The sequence below is a fragment of the Amblyomma mixtum genome, chromosome 2, assembly GCF_055824585.1.
Source record: "Amblyomma mixtum isolate Tamu chromosome 2, ASM5582458v1, whole genome shotgun sequence".
In the NCBI taxonomy this organism is placed as follows: Eukaryota; Metazoa; Arthropoda; class Arachnida; order Ixodida; family Ixodidae; genus Amblyomma; species Amblyomma mixtum.
The window spans coordinates 57409728-57427500 of record NC_143013.1 but is presented as its reverse complement, the minus strand read 5'-3'; the positions used below and the strand labels follow the sequence as shown (position 1 = coordinate 57427500).

The following is a 17773-nucleotide window of genomic DNA, read 5'->3' as shown; positions in this document are numbered from 1 at the left end:
ACGGGAAAGTAACTTTCAGAAACGAAGTCGCAATAAAACTGGCTGTCTTGCTTTTTCTCCACAGAGAATACTCTACAAGTACCGAGACGAGCGGCTGAGGAAGTTTACCGACTTCCTGCTGTCCATACGTCCAATCAAAATGTCAGCTTTAGAGAACGTCTTTCAAAAGAGCCTTCTTCAGCTCCGCACGAAGGAAATCGACCAGGCATACCGCTTCAACGTGCTGGAGACCGTTCTCGACACGCTGTTCAGCGCATCTAGTTCGGTGGTAAGGAACCGGCTACTGACAAAGTGTTTTTGTGTGAAAATATTTTTCGTGGTTGAACCTACGCTTGTCCTTCGTTTACCTGTTAGAAGTTTCCTGAAACAAGCTACAGATATTGAGTACAGCCACGTGTACTGTGCTCTGAGCTTTGTCCACTTTTATTTATTTGAATTAGACGTATAACCTTTGTTTGAGATGCAGAGAAGAATTAACTATAGCTACCATGCATCGCACGCCTGGGTCCTTCATCACCAACACAAGTCATAAAGCGACGATTAGCATGTGCCGCAAACGACAGATTGGTGGCGTCCTCTCAATGAAAGCTGTTAAGATTGTTGAACCGCCTTCAGTTGGCTGCAGGAGTGACCATAGTGGGCAAAACATAACGCCATGTCTGGTCGTTATAAATTTCCGCAAACGTAGATTATGCACTACTAAAAGTAAGACGCTTGGCAATGCTAATGCTGCGTTTAACTACCGGTGATTTGTGTAAAGAGAAAACAATGAAGCCATAGCTTTGTTTCTTGTTTCATTAGCAGTTTTCCCAGTTTTGTGGGAGATGACCCATCACCATATTTCTCATGTTGCAAAGTGTGAGAGCTTCTATACCATCATAGGGTAAAGAAACGTGTACTATTGCTGTCATAACTTCGCAAAAATTTTTAAAAAGTAATTTCTTCGAGAAACAATCAAAGAAACACATCTTCTACGGGGTTTCTGTTCCGCGTTTCTCTTCACCCGAAGTAGTTTCACGTGACTGCTCCGCTCACACTACACTAAAGGGCGATTCACACGACGGTCCGTTCGCCCGCGGCCCGCGCACTACGTGTTCATGGGTCATCACGTTGAGAGGCGCGCTGACCAGACCGCGGGGCGACAGCGCGCCTCTCAATGTGGTGACGCATGAACACGTGATGCGCGGGCCGCCGGCGAATGGACCGCCGTGTGAATGGGCCTTTAATTATTGCAAAGTTTTGACATTAAAAGGCTTTTAGAGGGCCCCGTCTCGGTAACGATGAAGTCTGTGCACAAGGATCGAAAAAAAAACGCCAGTGCCAGATCAATTTTGTATAGCTATGTCGTACATGTTGTGCTGCTTTGTTTGGTTTACAGGCTTCAGCTTTAACGAGTACTCCATTCACATTTTTTTTTGTGATTCTTTAGTCGGCTTCAGTGCAACAGTGCTTGCCCACCGAATGACGAGGGAGCCATTTATTTGAGCAGGCAGTACAGGCGCAGTTCGTGTGGGTTATGACTTAAAATATGAACATCCACATCCCAGAGAGGGCGCTGCATGCGTGTGTAAAGCACTAGGGTGCGCGTTGAACACCTCGTTTTCACCTGAATGAGGTCAAGAGACGCCGACGGCTGCAATCAACTTAGAATTAAGGACGGCAACTGTAGGAATGTGCAAAACGCGTGTCCGGTAGCACGTGAACAAGGCTCCCGTGGGGGAGCCGAAACGTCATCTCATCCTTTCTTTTGGTCGGCGCCTTCTAATATCGTCACAGACAGTCGTAGAAGCGGCGATTTTCAAGTATTAGTTTTCGTGGAAGCGCATCCAATCCACTGTGCAGTGTCTACATAGCGTTACCACCGGTCTGGTATCGTGGTGTTTGCCATTATGTCTTCGCGATGCTTTCCTGCTTTCTACTTCGTACTTTGTTACTGCAGTGAGCACCACTTCCCTTGCGTTGCTTCATTCAACATGTTTTGCTCTTCGGTCACTCAAGTGTTTGTCAGGTATGCTTTGACGAGGGCGTTTTCATTGAATGCCTACTTTAGGGCGAGACTGAGTGAACGGAAAACTTACTGTCATTATGGTTTCAAAGTGAACATTTTCGAGACTGTTTTTATTACGTTATTGAGATCTATTTTTTTTTTTTCAGATGATAATTGCTGCTTTTGGAACTGTGAGTGTCACCAACCCTGATACAGCATTCAGCGCTGCTACATTGTTTTCCTGCGTCTACATGCTCACGATAACGGATTCCCTCGGGACAAGCATGCCACACGTCCTCAGGATGAAAAGCCAGGTGGGTATTCTGTGGTTAGAACCTGAAATTGATTGGACCAACTCTCTCTGCAGTCTTAGATGGCTAGAATCAATATCACGTTATGAAAAAATATGCTTAAAACGCGTTTATCACAGAGTCAGTCAGAAACCTTTGAAAAGAAATAATGAAGACACCTGTATCTCGATCGACCAATGTTTTCGTAACGCCACAGAAACTCATAATCGTGTTCAAAGAGTTGAAGTGACTTTTACTGAGGGCTTCTTCAGGACAGCTGAAGTCGCAGTGGCGAAGGACTTCATGCAAGCTAAGATCTGTTGCTTCCCACAGCTGCTTTTAGGCCGTATTGCAGGGTGTTTTAATGATCAACTAGATTTCTATGCACACCAACCAGTCCAAGTTTAAATAATGATGTTATCAGCGGCCACAAGTTGAGGTATGACTGATCAAGCGTCTTGCCTTCTGCTGCCACGACGATGACTCGGAGACGCTTGAAACCTGCATGGACTGAGAAGGTTTATTTCGGGATTGTACGAGATGTGTACAGCGAGCATTGCCACATGGGTTATATCATCCCTGACAGCTAAAAGGCGTCAATATTAAATGAAGGTTTGGAGTACCTTTTACCACAGGAGCATTTATCTCTTTCGGATATATGCGTTACTGGCGGCAATATCCTTCAGCCATCGATGTACGTCCCTGTGTACACCGCCGTCGAATAACAAAACTCATAGCATGCAAACCTCACCCATTCCGCAGTCCGGTCCGTGCACCATCTGGAATTTGCTTGTTGGGCCACCAGATGAAGGGACATCTCAAGGAAATGTGCTTCAGGTCTGACAAGGAGGTCACGATTTCAGTGCTCCGTTGGTGTCGTCAACAGTCACACCTATGTTCTTACTTTGGCACGCCGAGAGCACAGTGCTCCGGTAGTGGAAGAATGTAGCCGCTTATGGAGACTGGTGTTTTGAAAAATGATGTGCTCCTTGGAATTCGACCACTGGAAATTTTTAGGCGAATGCAGAATGTTTAAACAGCATTACTCAATTAAGGTACATCCCAAAGATGAAAACTTGTTGAGCAAAACGAGTAGCCTTTGTTCGCTCATTTCATGGCTCATTTCTATCAAAGTGCGCCATTATGATTACCAAGGTAAGGAGTACATTCATTAGTGTGAACATAGTGTGCTTCTGAATATACTGTACGAACATACTTCAAGTCAAAGGGCTTTAAAAACCTCCTCTTGCATGTTGTCATAAGGCAACTGCTTTTAACAGCAGCTACCGCGGAACAGATTTGAATAACACTTCATTTGTTGGGACCACCTTGAGGTTACCGGCTTTCACGTTAGTGTTGTTCAGTTGCACAACTCTCAAGACAACAAGAATGATACATCAGTGCGGCGTGTTTGATTGCTGATGTAAATTGCTAGTCAAAACAATTTTAAATCGAACCCCTTAATAGCATGCAGCCTAAAATGACTCATTTAGTATATGGGTTAGAAACATGACATTTTTATGTGCTTTTTCTAAACAAGCATAACACCCTTACTGCCTCTCATGCTTGATGCAGGTGTAAAAGCCAATTCATTTCTTGAATGTGATGCTCCCTTATTACCACTCGTGCATGTGCTTCCGGTCTAGGTTTAACGAGCACAGTATGGTCGAGCAATATTTCTTTTGCCAGCCTAAGTCAGTTGCCAGAAGGGTCCTAAGCTGTGCCCATCAGTTGCAGGCGGAATTCTGGGGTAGTTTGATTTGGGTTTTTACGCGTGTCCATCTCTCTAAGTACATGATGACTGGTGTGCAATTACTTCTGCATATATCCTGCAACAGCCCTCAAGAATTTTTTATCTGCATAGACTGCGTAATAGTCCACAACAAAATGTACCAAATCTGTCGGTAAAATCGTTGGTTCCTGACTTGTATGGCAGAAGCAAAAAGCAAACCGGGGAAACATTTAGTGATTTTTTTAAGAATTTCCATCATCTACGCCGATTCTATTTCATCGTTTCTTTTTTCTCTCTCAAGGCGTTTCGGAGCTGCAGAAGATTAGCTGCATTCTTTGCAGAAGAGGAGCATTGCGAGGACGAAGATGGAAAGCTGCATGATCCTGAAGTTCCAAGTAAGAACCATAACTTTTTAATGCCTTGCAGTAGAAGTACCTTTAAAAAATTCCTTTCGACAGTCTATAGACAGTCTATACACTTTTGTCTATAAAGTTTATAGACTTTCTATAGATATTCTATAGACTAGCCTATAGGCAATAGAAATCCTATTGACAGTACATAAACAATCATATATTTATGGCAATACACTTCAGACTATTTTTGAGACACTCTACAGACTATGAATTGACGAAAGGAAATATCTATAGGAAGGAAATAGTCCATGTCTGTAGACAGTCTATAGACAATTTTCATAAGGGATACCATTCTCAAACGACATGGTCCGCTGTCTGAAGCTGAGGCCGATGCCTCGGCAAAAGAGTGAAGGGAGCCCACCACCCATCAAACTCCACCTTCTTCCATCCTCCAAAACGCCTCCACCCAACACCTACCCAGCAGGGGAACGAAAAAGCGACGACGAAATCAAATTGAGAGACGCAGTGGAAAGGAGATGAATACAAAACCGAGATGTGCAACTTTTGTCGCATTACATCGTATGATCGGCCACCAGTTTTTTTTTTGTTCTTAGAATTGGAAGTGAGGGTAGATCATGCAAAAAAAAAAATGTTTGCAAATGGCAGGCATTATGCGCTTTCGAGGTATACTCGATGGCCGAAATAATCGTCGTTGTCTTTAATTATTTTCAATAAGCCGTCGCATAGGCTGTGCGATGTTCGCTTTCGACTTTCGATCCCAATGCCGTGGGATGGAATCTCTGCCGCATTTAATTAAAGGCAGAATGCAAGAACTTACTTTCGCGTCTTGTGCTATGTCACTAATCGTCAGAAAAACCTCAGGAGCTCGAAATCAATCGGAGCCTTCAACTACGGTGTCACCTTCGGGACGTCGCACAGCAACTTGTACATTATTTGTTTTCCCTTTCTACTCATTGTAAGAGGCCCTCATACACTTTATATATTTAAGTCGCCGCGGTGGCTCGGTGGTTATGGTGCTCGGCTGCTGACCCGAAAGACACGGGTTCGATCCCGGCCGCGGCGGTCGCATTTTGATGTAGGCGGAATGCTAGAGGCCCGTTACTGTGCGATTTCAGTGCACGGCAAAAAACATCAGGTGGTCGAAATTATCCGGAGCCCTCCACTCGGTGTCCCTCGTAGCCTGAGCCACTTTGGGACGTTACACACTATAAAACTGAACTTTCTACATTTAGGTGTCGTGCTGTACATAAACGACGTATATATACCGAATGTTTCAGCCGGAACTATAAGAAATTTCTAGAAATATTGTAATAAGGGAGTAATTACTCATTGGCATCCACCTGAGCGCAGCCATACGGCTACAGAGGAAAGCTATACAGCTTTCTCAGAAACTTCGTAGTTAAAGAAAAATTCGTCCTGGTCCGGGGTTCGAACCCAGTACCACCGCTTCACCGGAGCAGTCGTTCTACCAATTGAGCTAACCAGGACGGCAAGCTTATGGTAGGGCGAGAGCGAATTGATCAATAACTCGAAGTGGGAACTGTGTTGGTCAAATGTTTAGGGGAATCCCCCAAGGTGGAGTAAATTTGTAATAAGGGAGTAATTACTCATTGGAATCCACCTGAGCGCAGCCATACGGCTACAGAGGAAAGCTGTACAGCTTTCTCAGAAACTTCGTAGTTAAAGAAAAATTCGTCCTGGTCCGGGGTTCGAACCCAGGACCACTGCTTCACCGGAGCAGTCGCTCTGCCAATTGAGCTAACCAGGACGGCAAGCTTATGGTAGGGCGAGAGCGAATTGATCAATAACTCGAAGTGGGAACTGTGGTGGTCAAATGTTTAGGGGAATCCCCCAAGGTGGAGTAAATTTGTAATAAGGGAGTAATTACTCATTGGCATCCACCTGAGCGCAGCCATACGGCTACAGAGGAAAGCTATACAGCTTTCTCAGAAACTTCGTAGTTAAAGAAAGTTGAAGATAAAAATGTTTGATTTTTTCAGCCGCGCAGGATGTCAGTCATATTGAAAATCAGGCCAATTGACGACCTTAATATGTAAATTTACTAATTAACTTTTATGAAGCACAGTGTGATGGTAAGGCCAATGGCGAGTTCGTTACCAAGAATGAAACAATGCTAGATCATCCTGTGAAACAAAGAAAAAGTCGTCAAAAGCCTTGCAGGGGAACGAGTTCTGTTTTTTTTTTTTGCACAAAAACGAACGTACGCGCTTAAGGTGCACATGAAGTTGTGTGTAGATGAATTATCCGGAAGTGACGTATTTCAATGCTTACGGCGCCAAATTTGAACTGCCATCTCTATTTTACCAAGGCATACTTTTTTGCTCCGTCGCCTGGTGCAAGAAAGAGGACTAGCGCTTGCCAAAGTCATCAGAAAAGTCAGATGAAGGCTGATAGCATTGATTGAAAAGCTTTTAGTTTAGTGCTGGGATGGCGAGAGCACAATATCTTGCACAAGGATTTGTCTTTGGGCGGCAGCCACCCACTGGTCGACTCGAACTAGTTACTACGAATAGTTTATTAGAGAAATGTATACGGGGTGTTTTGGAAACCATAAGGTGCAGAGTTTTCTTTTAAAAGCTAGTGGATTGTACGGCAAGGTAGGCGTAATTTACACGGTGCAGTGGAAATTAAACACAACTGTATAACCTAAAATTTAACTTTTAGAATTTAATTGATTTCTTAAAGGGCAAAATATCGTACTTGCCAATTTCAAAGTGGTCAGCACAGAAAGTGAGTTCAGTGTTAAAAAATTTCTAATCGGCTATGTCGTACGAGATATCAAACGTGAAAAAGATGCTTTCGAGTACTCTTTAAAGTTGGTTTTCTCACGTGGCATATTGTTCGGTTCTCTGGGGTTTAACAGCCAAAGGAGACTCAGATTATGAGGGACGCCGTAGTAGTGGGCTCCAGATAATTTCGACTCAACGGGCCTCTTTGTCAGTTGTCAGAATTGGCGTTTTCCGCGATTATCTGACAAGGGTGCCGGAAGTTTGTTATAAAAGAAAACGCGTCATGACAGAGGCTTAGTTTGAATAAGGTGTGTTCGTTACCTTTGCGACATCTACATGCTGCTACAATACACTGCATCGCAGTCGGCGAGATCAGCATAAAGGACTGTTCCTTCGCCTGGGCCAAGAGGGACAGTGTCGTGGATAACCCGACCCTGGCTGGCATCAATCTATCCGTCAAGAGCGGTTCCCTCGTCGGCGTCGTCGGTACCGTGGGAAGCGGAAAGTCTTCGCTCCTTTCGGCTATTTCTGGAGACATGAGACTTTTGAGTGGCTGTATAGCACGCAATGTGAGTATACAGTCAGTTGTGTTGAGCAGACGGAATTGCAAAGCAATTTTTTTTTTGCGCTGGGAACACAACGGCCGCAGTCGCCTAACATACATGTAGCCAGTTTTATGTAATGATTGTTGAGCGAAAATTAGGTAGTTTTTTCAAAAAAAATACGATTGTGCCTCTGCAGTGCAGCAAAAGAAAGATGTCTGTACGAGAACAAGATTTGTTTGCTTTTAGACAACTCCGAGGCATTCAAGATACCAAAAATATGCTTTAACAACGTTGAAATTCGGGCTTGTTGGTTCATACTTCGGAGCAATAGCGCAAACAGGACAAGGGACCAAGAACGAGTAGCGCTGTGTGTGTCTACTCGTTCTTGGTCCCGTATCCTGTTTGCGCTATTGCTCCGAAATACCCAAAATGTTTTCCCAAGCCTTTTTACTCATTAGAAATTTGTCAGGAGACGAAATGTTTCAGAAGAATGGTATATGATGCGCTGAGTTAAAGGTGCACTGAAACACGCTACAAGCCCAGTGCAGTGCAAAGAGTCATCAGCCGTTGGTGTTTACCGTACTGCTTTTTTAATTTTTGATTTTGACAAAGCGCAAGTTTAAATGTCACTTTCTTTACTATACGTGGAAGCTGGCAAATCTCTTTCTTCCACAGGAGAGAAGCTATCGAAATCAATGCCATATCAGGAGAAGCAATTAAAGCCGCCGCGGTGGCTCATTGATTATGGTGCTGGATGCTGGCCCGAAAGACGCAGATTTGATCCTGGCCGCGGCGGTCGAATATCGATGGAGGCGAAATTCTAGAGGCCCGTGTACTGTGCGATGTCAATGCGCGTTAAAGAACCCCAGGTGATTTAAATTTTCTGGAGCCCTCCACTACGGCGTCCCCATAGCCTGAGCCACTTTGGGACTACAAATTCGATAAACCAAACCAGAAGCCATTAAGCATGGCATGCTCCTCCAAGCTAGACATATATTAGGTTGGGGCAATCAGAAAGAATGAAAAATAATAAGCCCCTGCCTGCACCGCATACGTACAACAGGTTTAATTCAATTTGAAAATAAAAGAAGAGGCCTAAGGGCAATGATAATTGTACCACCCGTAGGTACGAAAAAAAGGAAAAAAATTCGAGGGGAAAGCTACCATAGCGACCCACAGCCGGGGGAGCGGGCCCGGGGACACTCCCCTGATCTCCCCTGGGAAGTAGCGGAAAGGCTCAGAACTAGACAGGAACCTGCCGGAAGGAGCCTTTCAGAACCAGTTTATTAAACGAAGCATTTTGGCAAACTCCCACAAGATGGCTATCTTGTCTTGCCGCTTTGTGTATTGCAGCTACTTAGAGCTCAGCCATTAAAGGCAGCTCCAAGGGTTTTGTGAACATTCGATTTGTGCGTCGTATCTTATTTCTTCAGGCTTGTTGTCTTAGTTCGTGAAAACAAATTCTACAGATATATGATTGATGCGTTTAAGGCAACAAAATGCGAGGAACCAAAACTAAACCAAAATTATAGCGCCGCCTAAGGCATTGTTTTACCTTGAGTAGTGGTAACGCCACAAACATTCTTGAGTAGTGATAACGCCACAAACATTACTGGAAAAACATGGGTTGTACTTATATTGTTCAAACAAGCGACAGTAAGGTATGAATCCGTGTGTGAAACATCAGGAATAACAGAAACAAGGGCAAAATTTCTGCATTTAGCAAGCAGAGAGCGGACGTACGTGGACCTGTAAACGTACGTGGACCTGGGACGTACGTGGACAGGGTTACCTGTAAAAATCAACCCTACTCACGTCACATTACAGGTGTGCCGCCGCGGTAGCTCAGTGGTCGTAGCTCAGTGGTCAGTGGTCAGTGCTCGGCTGCTTACCGGAAAAGCGCGGGTTCGATCTCTGCTACGACGGTTGCCTTTCGAAAGAGGCGAAATGTAAGAGGCCGTGTACTGCGCGATGTCAGTGCACGTTAAAGAACCTCAGGTGGTCGAAATTACCCGGAGCCCTCTACTACCGCGTCCCTCATAGCCTGAGGTCTTTGGGACGTTAAACCCCACAAACCGTAAAACCATCGCATTAAAGTAATTTGATTGATGTCGTTTGCCCTCTAGATTAGCAGTGCGCTCATAGCCACGACGTAGCGGAGGCCTTCGAGGAAACTGGCGACTTCTACGCGAGTTTTCGCAGGCACAAAAAGCCTCAGGGTTGCGGTGTTTGAAATTAATTGTGAGGACAGTTAAGACTGTGCATTACATGTTTTGAGTGGGATACAAGATAACTTGCTCGCTCAAGAGTTTGTGGTTATTTGGAGAGTATGTGTGGAGGGTCCTGGCGGCCGGGTATTTATACCAATGAGTCACTATTCAAAAGCTGAGGGTTCAAAAGACGTTGCGTACGTTTCATAGTTTTCTGCAGCTGAATTAATGCTACTTCACACATGCCAATTCAGTCGTCGTTGTTTTCCTCTTTCAGGGTAAAGTAGGCGTCATACCGCAGGGAAATCATATAATGAACATGACAATAAGGGACAACATAACATTCGGCAAGAAATTTGACGAGGTGTTTTACGACAACGTTTTGAACGCTTGCCAACTGGCTCGCGACATCAGCAGAATGCCTAGCGGCGACCTCACTGAAGCTGGCGAAAAGGTAAGAGATAAGTCACTCGACCTATGACGTTGCCCACTGAACGAAACGTGACATCATTCTTTCTGGAAGGTTGCACTGAAGGTTAGTTGACCATTTTGGCCTCATAAGAAACAAAAGTTATTAACTCGTCAAGCGTCTTAAGCTTCAACAAATGTAGTTTTTGGTTCAGTTGGTCCAACATGCTTGTAAGAAAAAACCTCGTCTTGTGCAGTTCTGGTCTTCGTCCTGTTGAAAGTCGTGGTTTTTTCCGTGCGAGTACGTCTTAAGCCTCTTTTCGAGACGAATGGTTTCATATGATGTTCGTGTTACATGCATAATAACAGAAATGGTATGAATAACGAAAAATGCAGCACCTGTTGAAAAGCACGCATGTTTCGAAGAACACATCATCATTTGAGAAATGTGCCGAAACATTCGAGGTAAGTGGCACTGTACTAACAGACGTGAAACGAGAGAGAAGATAACTTTATGTCGTATGAACTGTGACGGCAACGTTATTATCAGTGCCGAATGTCTAAGTCGTATGTCGTTAATACCAAAGTTTGCTACTGACGCCAAATTGCGATGTAATATTAAATTTTTATGGCCTTGGCAAAATAAAAAGATGGGTTGGGAGTAATATACACGGAATATTACTATGGGTGCAAGTGAGGTGATGAATTGATCCCAGTTTCTCGAGTCACACAACTCCGCAGATCTGCGGACTTGAGTTGTGAATAGATATACAGATAGAGGCGGAGATGAATTCGTATAAATGTAATGTAAAACAAGAGCTTTTTTTAAACTCAAAGTATACTGCAATGACATTTGCTGACCGGATCGTATGAAACTTGCTTTCTGCTGTAACTATACAGGGCGAAATGTTGAGTGGAGGGCAGAAGCAGCGAGTCGCCCTTGCACGAGCCGTGTACTCGCAAAGCGACATTTACCTCCTGGACGATCCCACCAGCTCGCAAGACAGTCGTGTGGCCTCAAGTATCTTCGAGAATGTCATCGGCCAGGCCGGCATGCTTAACGACAAGGTAAAAGGAGGACTGACACGAAAAACGAGTTTTTCGAGACTTTAGAGCACGAAATTCTCTCACTATACAGACTACACGAACTCTAACCCCAGCAGCAGAGGTAATTGGCCCAATATTGGAAATGCATTGGCAAAGGCCTTTCCAACAGAGGACCAGAGTGAAACCATCAATTTGCAATACTGGGCGAATTACCTCTGCTGCTTGAGAATCACTCTATTTGCACGATGAAAACGTACGGGGCGTATTTGTGCGCTACCTTGCAGCCGTAAACACATGCGAGAAGTCATATTACAACACAGGTATTTAGTATTCGGGAAGACTACTGGCATTGGCCTCCTTCAAATGCACTCGACGCAACGAAAAATTCGCATTCAGGTAAAGCTTGCTCTTTGTTTCATTCGGAACCATATATGAGGTATCATACACACTCAAAAGGGTAACTTTTTCGCATTTCACACAGTGGTCTAAAGGTTTGCGGAGAGTTAAGAGTGGATTTAGATGATTATGTAAAACTTGTGTCTGGTTTAGTTGGCACACAATCTTCTTGTGAAGTCATCATCATCATCAGCCTGACTGCGCCCACTCAAAAACAATTCAACAAAAGAAGCACGAAACCGATTAATACAGGACAATCCGTCTTGTCCAACGTGACTCGCTTGTGCTCGTCTTTTTTGCCGCTTTGTTCATTACAAGAAAGAGCAACTGCTTATCATGCGGACAAGAGTAACTTCGTAAATAGCTATAACAAATCAAGCTTTAGTGCATTCCAGAGTAAGGTCTTTAGCTTCGAGTTATTGTGTCCAATCAATGTGCATAAAACAAGCACCTTAATGAAAAAAAAGGAGTGGGGCGACTAAGCAAAAGAATACAAACAGCTAGTGTAGGAGAGTTAAGCCTTCGTTATACTCCCGCACACAAACGCTGTTGCTGTCTATTACAGCATTTCATTGGTGTTTTAATGGCAAAAACTGAACAACAGTTTGGCGTGCACCCCAAATGATAGATCCGCAAAATAACATATGCACCTTCTATGTAAGTTGGCTGCGGTTGCTCAAGCGTGGCAAGATATAGAGGCCATCATCTGATTGTGATCATTAACGTAATTAATGCTACGGACTCAAGTGAAATGATCGTGAGCTTTTAAAACTCCCGGGGGAATAGGAAAGTGCCGCTGAAAGGAATGGCTATGCAGTGCAGGAATGCCTGTGCAGGCAGCAATATGCAGTGCAGCCTAAAAGAGAAGAAAGGACGTTTTATTTGAAAGAAAACTTCAGTTAATGTTAGTCAAGGTAGGAGACAGCGACCAATGATCATTCTGTTCTTCCCAGAGCTTTTTCGCGACCAAATGTTCTTGTATTGCGCGGGAGTCATCTCGCCACCTGTTCGCCGCGTATAGCAGCACAGGCGTGAATTCTTTCTAGAATACTTACACTACAATTTGCCGTTTTTTCTTAATTTTGGGCTGAAATCAGATGAAATGCTGGATTGCTGGGCAGCGTATACCGGGCGGTTATTTTCCCCAAGAAAAAAAACAGTTCGTGGCTAACATTCGCACGATTACTGTACTTATTTTAAAAGCAGCTCGCAGTGAAAATAACATTTCCTTCAATCTGTCTATAGCTTCCACGAATACGACTTTTTCTTAAAGGTTGTTGACCTACATGTTCGTCTTTGCAGACTCGAATGCTGGTTACAAACAACACCCGGCTGCCTCTCTGTGTCGACCAGTGGGTGCTGATGCACGAGAAGACGACACTCTCATTTCGTGACCTTAGCGAAATGAAAGAACACCCTGGAGCGCCGGTGATGTTGTTCGAGGAAAAAAGCCCTTCGCGTTCGCCTAAAAGCTCCAACAGCTTCAGGTGAGACAGTAGAAGAACAACATGCGTCATGAGCAATACAGATGTTTAGATATTTTGAAATTTATAGTTTGTGCATGTGTACGCGGCGCAAAAGCAACACGCATGCTTCCACAGCTATGGCCGCTGGAGTTCTTTTTCAAGAGATTCCAACAGCTTGGCTTCTGATACATGTAACACGCATGGCTTCCCCTGCCAGTTTTTTTGTTTTGAAACATCAGAGTATCACTAACTTTTTAGTCTCTTTTTCAGGCACGGGGAACAGCTCTTGATGGAAGACGAAGAAGCACTGCGCGTGGTCAAGGAAGAAGGAATGACGACTAAAAAGGTCAGAAAGTTCGAAAGCTCAGTCTGTTTTGTTCGAGGGATGGAGTGATTTTTTGCTCTGATACTTCAATAGGCGAAAATGATAGTCAGATAACTGAGCTTAAGGCGATCCTGAGTTCACTATAGGCGATCCGTACGTGTCGAGGAAGCACTTCAGTGGGTAACGTTCTTTCGCATGCACCTCTCTCCCACTCATTTTTGATCGTGATTACTGCAAGGAATGGCAAGGCGCATAAGCTGCGTTTCAGGAACGTTCAATGTAGGCATCGGTTTTGATACCAGGAGTGCATCGTCATGGGGCGCCCACATGCAGTGTGGCACTGTTTGGAACTTAGAGGGAGGGCTTAGTCACTTTTGACCCCGATATTGCAAGCTGAACTCACTGTGGAGAAGAAAAAGTGTGCTGCCGATGATGGGAAGCTTTTGTTCCAAGTGAAAATGAACTCGAAGTCTAAAGCCTTGAACAAGGTTAAACACCACACTGTTGCAGTGACGCTCGGCTCACGCACAAAGTTTAAAATCCATAGCATGGGTCTGTCAGCCGCGGCGTTATGGATGAGCGGCAGCTCCTGATGGCGTTTTGTACAATCCGGATAGCCAGTACATATAATAGTTTTAGAGGAATATCCAAGGCTGCTGAGGATGTTGTCGAGGAGGTGTCGTATAGGTAGAAAGTAAATTTGCGCTCTCCACGAAATGCAGCCTTCTCAACATTCAGCTGGGGAATGCAGGGCAGAAAATGTAGACAAAAGTGGCGCACGTATATCATTTCCTGTGATACTGCTGTGTCGTGGTGAGTGCTGTGTGAGGGGAGTAGATAACTGGCCATGAGACGTGACGCGGCTGCGTAGGTGAGAGGGAAGCCGCGATGTCAGTAGGGCTTTCCACAAATGTGTCGACACTTCGCTGTCTCAAAATCAGCCTTCAAGGCTTTTGATGATCCGCCCGAATGAGGGTATTCTAATTTAGGTGGGAAGAAACCACTTTCCGTGGTGGGTGTACGTTCAGCAAACTCCTGATTTCCAAATGTCTAAGGGTATGGCTTTGAGTGACAAAACAAAACTCTCAAGCTTTTGCCTTTTCGATAGCCAAAAAAAATGGCGCCGATAAATGCAGTAAATCTTCTTGCTTTCCGCGAAGGAGGAAGCAAGCCAACAGGGTCTGTACGACTTACATGACGTTTCCGCCTCGCTCTTTCATCGCTTCATACTTCTGTCTTTTGCAGGGATTTCTAGAGATCGTCGTCGAATACTTCAGATACTCGGGCGTGTGGGCACCGCTCGCATTGTTATGCTTCGGAGCCAGTGCCGTATTTGTGGCCGGTCAGCTGCTTTCCATCAAAGCGTGGGCTCTGATGCGCGTGGGCAGCACGACGGAAACACGCAGTTCCAGCCAGGAAATTGTTCAATGGCTGGCTCTGTTCTGCACCGGTGATGGTAAGTAGGCTATATTAACCAACGCAACCAAAGTTTAATGTCTGTATGTCTCAGGCGATGGGCTCCGAAGGCCGTTGTATTTCGGGGAGCATGCTTCACGGTTATCTTGCGGCAAACCTTAATGAATACCGCATCGCAACGCTTGTATAACAAGAAAAAAAAAAGATTTCAAGTGTGGACAGATAGTTATTGTGTAGACGCTATTTGTAAGCTGATGGTTATTCTGAAATCTTTTCTTTCGATTCCTGAGATCTTTATATTGTTCTGTTCATTGACTGTCGTTATGCAAACTCTCAGTTCTTCTCCGGCTTGTCGGAGGCGTCATGCTGGCCCGGTCAAATCGGCACCGCTCCCTGAAGCTTCACGCTAACATGCTGGAAAGAATCGCCGGCAGCCCACTCTCCTTCTTCGATGCGTCGCCGCGGGGCAGGATCTTCAATCGTTTCTCCGTGGACCTGGAAGTTAACGACAACCGTGTCTTTGTTCACTACAAGCAGCTTTTTCAGAATCTCTTGTTCATTGTGGCACGCCTCGCTGTGATAGGGGCCCAAGCACCCTTGGTGTTCGGACTCGCCTGCGGCACACAGATCGTCGTTTTTTTCGTAATGGTGAGTTTGGTGGTTAGCAGATGTTAGCTCGCTAGCCCCTCCAGCACTATGAGTATATATCAGTTTTAGGTGAGGAAAAGAAGTAAAACTACCATGAGATTACCTTTGGGATCGCTGACATGTGCAAAGCCATTGATGTGCGTTTAATGCTGCGAGTAACGTGTAGACGTCTTTCGAGAGAGTTAGTTTTCATTAAGTGCGTGATGATCACTTACATTAACGAGATGAATGCTAGAGGAATGCCGTAGAAAAGAAATGAAAACGCAGGAAGCATTCGTTTGGAAGCTGGTTGCATCAGAGATGTTAAATTCGCCCAAAAATATTACAAAAAGTGTTTTTATGACACGTGCATGCATATCGTTCAGGATAATGCAAAAAAATGTGTTCAGTAAAGAATTACTGTGCACCGCGGAAGGAAATTAGAAAAAACTAATTAAGTGCTTACGTGTTAGCAGTTACCTGTTAGGGCACAAAGTAAGACGAACAAAGCGTTTGGTAAGGAGCTCTCATTTCCCCTTCCTGATCAATCACCTTTCCCTCTTCGCTTACAATATCTGCAGTTTTTTTAATTTATAGCAGTTTCGCGATCATAGAAGCTTTATTTCAATTTTCGCGAGCGTTGCACAGACTTAGAAACGCATATAGGTCTGCTTTGAGAGAATAGTTTTGTCCAATTGATTTAAGCCATTCCAAGCGAAAAATGCTTATTCGCACAGCAGTAGTTCGACTTAAGCGGTGAAAAAATAAAGAGTTCTATAAATCGATAACTTGGAGAAGAAGCGTTGAAGAGTAAACAGTAGAAACCGAGATCCGTTAGAAATTACTTGATGCCGATGTGCCAGAATTGCACTGAGACGCATGTCAGCCCCATGCACATGAGCACGTCTGCATTATAAACTTGAAAGAAGTGGCAAAAGATGCCACGCATTCACCGACTGTGCTCTGACTTAAAAAGATACATAGAAGGTTCACAGCTCTCTTGAGAGCCATTCATCTTTACTGTGCAAATATGGGTTACTTAAAGAAAGAAGACAGGCGTTAGGGGGGGGGGGGGGGGGGGGGACAATGCGTGGTAATCTATGCAGAAGCAAAAATGTTCAACCCTGCAATGTCCGAAACTCCAGTAGAGGATGTGGGGACCCACCCGGCTGGTCCACTGTGGTCGGCTTCCCCGCGATGCACCCTCTTTAGCTTGGTTAGTTACCTTAACTAACAAGAGAGGGCACTGGCGTCACAGCGCCACTAGAGTTCCTGTATATGCTCCCGCAGGGAGCAGAGTTGCGCGAAGGTCCGCCATCATGTTCTAAGCTGTGCGGGAAAGCCACTTCTCGTACGTACAGGGGCTGCGTAGCTCGCTGTGTAGGGCGCTTGGGCTTTTTTTTTTTTCTCCTTTAAATAGATTGACTTGATGGCAAGTGTCTAAACGTAACGCTGAAAACTAATCTGTGATTTGCCCAGGGTGTGCATACAGCACGAAAAAAAAATCGCCAAAGGTTAACAGGAAATCGTAACCATGACAAACTGACGAAAAAAGACTGGAAACGGCCTGCGAGTTTTTTTTTCTTTCTGGAACTAGTAATTTCAGAAGAACAAGCAGTTCCGTTCCAGATGAGACAGCGTCTGTCCCATCCTGTCTTCCTGCGTGCACGTATTAAGAACAAAAAGAGTATAGCGATGAATTACTTTTTTTCACAACTAGCACGTACAGCCGTGTGTTCTGTACGAGTTATGCGCGGAAAATACGAAAACGCATCTCTCTAGAACCACATTAAAATAATTGTGCAACTTGTTGTAGGCAAGCAGACTAAAGCAATGGGAATGCATTGAACGAGGCGAGTCTGACATAACGAAAAAATTAACACTCAATTGCTTGCCCAACACATTTCACAAAATGTACCCCGTTGCTAAATGCAGTGATATAGTTCGGATCTTTAAAGGACCTTGAAAGTACTCTTACACGTAGATCTTATTTAACTTTCCTCATTTTTTATCGAAAAGCACTATCGTTTCACCTTAGTTATTAAATTACAATAGTTGTTGATTACTGTGGTAGGTTTTCGTGCCTGCTTCATCCTTATTGCTCGGAAAAACTAATTTAATGTTCCGCTTTGCATTTTTGTACTCCTTCTTCGTAGATTCGGCTTAGTTCGGAGTATCAAAACATTTCGCGACTCCTGGG

At 44.5% G+C, this 17773-nt stretch overlaps 1 protein-coding gene across 5 annotated transcripts in view; it reads left to right on the top strand.

The window, feature by feature from the left end:
- Nucleotides 1-17773, top strand: part of LOC149359422 (multidrug resistance protein mrp-7-like) — a 70495-nt gene that overhangs the window by 40176 nt on the left and 12546 nt on the right. For 4 of the 5 annotated variants that reach the window (XM_089571641.1, XM_089571638.1, XM_089571640.1 and 1 more), the window contains 10 exons: nt 65-268; nt 2155-2301; nt 4311-4404; nt 7497-7702; nt 10166-10342; nt 11197-11364; nt 13042-13226; nt 13476-13551; nt 14776-14986; nt 15284-15594. In XM_089571641.1, coding sequence (XP_089427767.1) covers nt 65-268; nt 2155-2301; nt 4311-4404; nt 7497-7702; nt 10166-10342; nt 11197-11364; nt 13042-13226; nt 13476-13551; nt 14776-14986; nt 15284-15594 — 1779 coding nt within the window. The remainder of the gene's footprint in view (nt 1-64; nt 269-2154; nt 2302-4310; nt 4405-7496; nt 7703-10165; nt 10343-11196; nt 11365-13041; nt 13227-13475; nt 13552-14775; nt 14987-15283; nt 15595-17773) is intronic. The other variant, XM_089571639.1, reaches the window with a different exon arrangement.